General features: G+C 39.7%; 1 protein-coding gene across 1 annotated transcript in view; it reads right to left on the bottom strand.

Annotated features, from left to right (window-relative positions):
- Ndst4 (N-deacetylase and N-sulfotransferase 4) overlaps positions 1–2,190 on the bottom strand; it is a 284,607-nt gene extending 282,417 nt beyond the window's left edge. Inside the window, exon 1 of the mRNA XM_021196396.2 lies at positions 984–2,190. Coding sequence (XP_021052055.1) covers positions 984–1,961 — 978 coding nt within the window. The 5' untranslated portion in view covers positions 1,962–2,190. The remainder of the gene's footprint in view (positions 1–983) is intronic.
- Positions 2,191–2,787: the final 597 nt, after the last annotated feature.

Raw genomic sequence — 2,787 nt, 5'->3', positions numbered from 1 at the left:
TTTTGGTTTTTCGCGGCAGGGTTTCTCCGTGTAGCCCTGGCTGTCCTGGAACTCACTTTGTAGACCAGGCTGGCCTCAAACTCAGAAATTCGCCTGCCTCTGCCTCCCGAGTGCTGGGATTAAAGGCTTACGCCACCACACCGGGCTCTATTTCTGGCTCTTACTCAGGCTGTCTTTAACTCTTGCTCAGCCTCCCAAGTAGCTGAACTAGAAATGGATCTTCATTCTTATCTATGTTTGGTCTTTTGTATATTCACTACAATCACAGTGTACGTTTTGCAATGTAGTCAAATGGGTACAGCCCTGAAATATTGCCTATTGACACTTCTACCACATCCAAACCAGTTTCATAAAGTAGTAGAGATAAAATTACTGCCTCTTACTTAAGGCCAAGTACCTTTAGAACTACTTTTTGCTGATGGCATTATTTACAATAGTATAAATGTTTCACACAATGAAAACTGTTTGCCCGAGGTTACGGAAAAGACTTGAGTTGTATTCCATCGTGTTTTTCAATCACCCTGATGAAATCCAATGTACACAAGTGATTAGTTCACCAATAGAGTCCTATAGGTTTGTGAATTTCAGAGTTACAATCTGTTACACATTTGGATCTGGAGGTACATGTAAGAGCTTCTTGTTGGAATAGGCAAGGCATAACAAGAAGATGTGAGATAAAGATCATTTATTCTTTAGGATATCTCAGTGTTCCTATTCTACTTGTTGTGTATCTCCCTCTCCTTCTCCCCCTCCCTCTTCCTTTCTCCTATCTTGTGGGCACCTGTGTGTGTGTGTGTGTGTGTGTGTGTGTGTGTGTGTGTGTGTGTGTGTGAATTTTTATATCTGTGCTTGTGTGTGTACAATAGTTCAGGATTAGCTTAAATCAGTGATTATGTTACAGAGTATTTTAAAGATCATGTTTTATCAAAAGCACAAAGCACTAACAAATTACAAATCAAGTTGTTCTTTATTGGTGCTCTTACCTTCACATCTTTGACATTCATTCTTGTGCCCTCCTTCCCCACAAAGATGTCATCAATGTCCACAAGGATGTACCTGTCCAAGGACAGTGTCAGCCTCTTCCCCGACAAGAAGGAGATGGCGTCTATGAAGATGAGCTTATGCAGCCAAAAGTTCAAGTTGTTACCAAAAAGAACTCGCTGGATCCCATCATGAAGCCCAAGATCCTGAATTATTGTCGCATAAAGTGTTTGGCTGGACAAGAAAGAGAGGGACTTTTCTGACTGTAACTCAGTTAAAAGCACTGGCTGGTAGGTAGAATGGTTATATTGGAAAATTGTCCAGTCTTCCCCAGGAAGAGGTCCCTTTTCAACTTTGGGGCCTTTGGTAATATGGAGCAGAGGAGACTGAGGGTTCACAGAGCAGTCCTTCAGAGCTACGTTATTGAACAAGTTCAAAGGAAACCCTTTCAGTTGTGTAATTGGTAAACTGTTCTCGTTGGCTTTATGAAAACCAATTATGCTAACACTGTATTCTATACAGTATTTTTCTAAAAGCTCCCGGTTCCATGAGTCCATGCTGACGTACTTCAGAATATTTTCATAAATAATCAATGTGTACTTCCCTTTGCCACTATCGGTAAGAGGTGGTATGTCTCCCTTGCCTGGAGCAATGACCATCTGGTATTGAAACCGACTGGACTCCAAGATTGCTATAATATCTTGACCAAGTTGCGAATACTGGCTCTCTACAAAGAGAAGGACAGTGGGGTCAGTTTTGGATGTATCAATAGGCTTGATGGTTTTCAGCTCTACAGACCGATAAGGGAGGTTTTTGATGTCAGCGCACTCTGCTTCTGCAGTAGTTTCAACAAGTGTCATTTCCTGTTTGTAGCCAGAGTACAGGAAGTAGGCAGAAATGATGATGCTCACCAAACAAAAGGTAGCTAAGAGAACAATTAGTGTTCGAAAGCTTCTCCGAAACTTTACAATAAGATTCATTTTAAAAAAAAAAAATCAATGCGTTGGGAGCCTTTTCTGGCTTCTTTCCCTAATGTGCCATGGAGAAAATGTACTAAGATGGTGCCAGTTTCCCTTCCCAAACATTCATGTAACCATTGCAAATCATGGGAGATTCTCGAAGGAATCACAAATGAGTCAAATCTGGTAGTCAGCGGACCAGGAGACAACAGCTGAGATGCTATGTCCAATACCAAGAATTGCTGCAGGGTCCTTTAAGCATTATCTGAAAGAGAGAAGAAATGTGATAGCTAAGAGAAAAAAAGAAGGACTGCTCCTGGCTATGTTTATCTGGTATCCAAGAAGCCCATTAAAGATTATTCTAGTCTTGTTACTATGACAATATACTAATAGCACCCGCTGATAATCTGGGTCTTGATATTTGACACATAGTTCACTTATATCTTCATGGCTTCTTGAAAACTTCTTAATTTGGTCAGTTATCCACATGTACATAAGAACACATATTGAGATCTGTTTCAACTAATTATCTTGAAAACAAGGGAGACAAAAGAAGCACAGAGAAAATTAGATGCACATTATCTAGTCTGACATAAGATGGTGACCTTTTTCTTTGAATTCAGAAAGGATGAGATATCAATCTTAAGTATTAGAACTGTTCCTCCTAATATGCAACAGTGAAAAGAATTTATAAAAAAAAAAAAAAAACATATGGGACTAAATCTGTCAACCCAAAGAATAAGCAGAATTTAAATGTGACATTTATTTAACATCAGTTTGTTCTGAATTAGGATGATAGATCCATACACCACAATGGTGCATGCCTGTGTTCTCAGACAGCTAAAGT

Source organism: Mus pahari, chromosome 4 (assembly GCF_900095145.1).
Source record: "Mus pahari chromosome 4, PAHARI_EIJ_v1.1, whole genome shotgun sequence".
In the NCBI taxonomy this organism is placed as follows: Eukaryota; Metazoa; Chordata; class Mammalia; order Rodentia; family Muridae; genus Mus; species Mus pahari.
The sequence above is the reverse complement of the archived record's forward strand: the minus strand, read 5'-3'. Positions and strand labels throughout refer to the sequence as shown.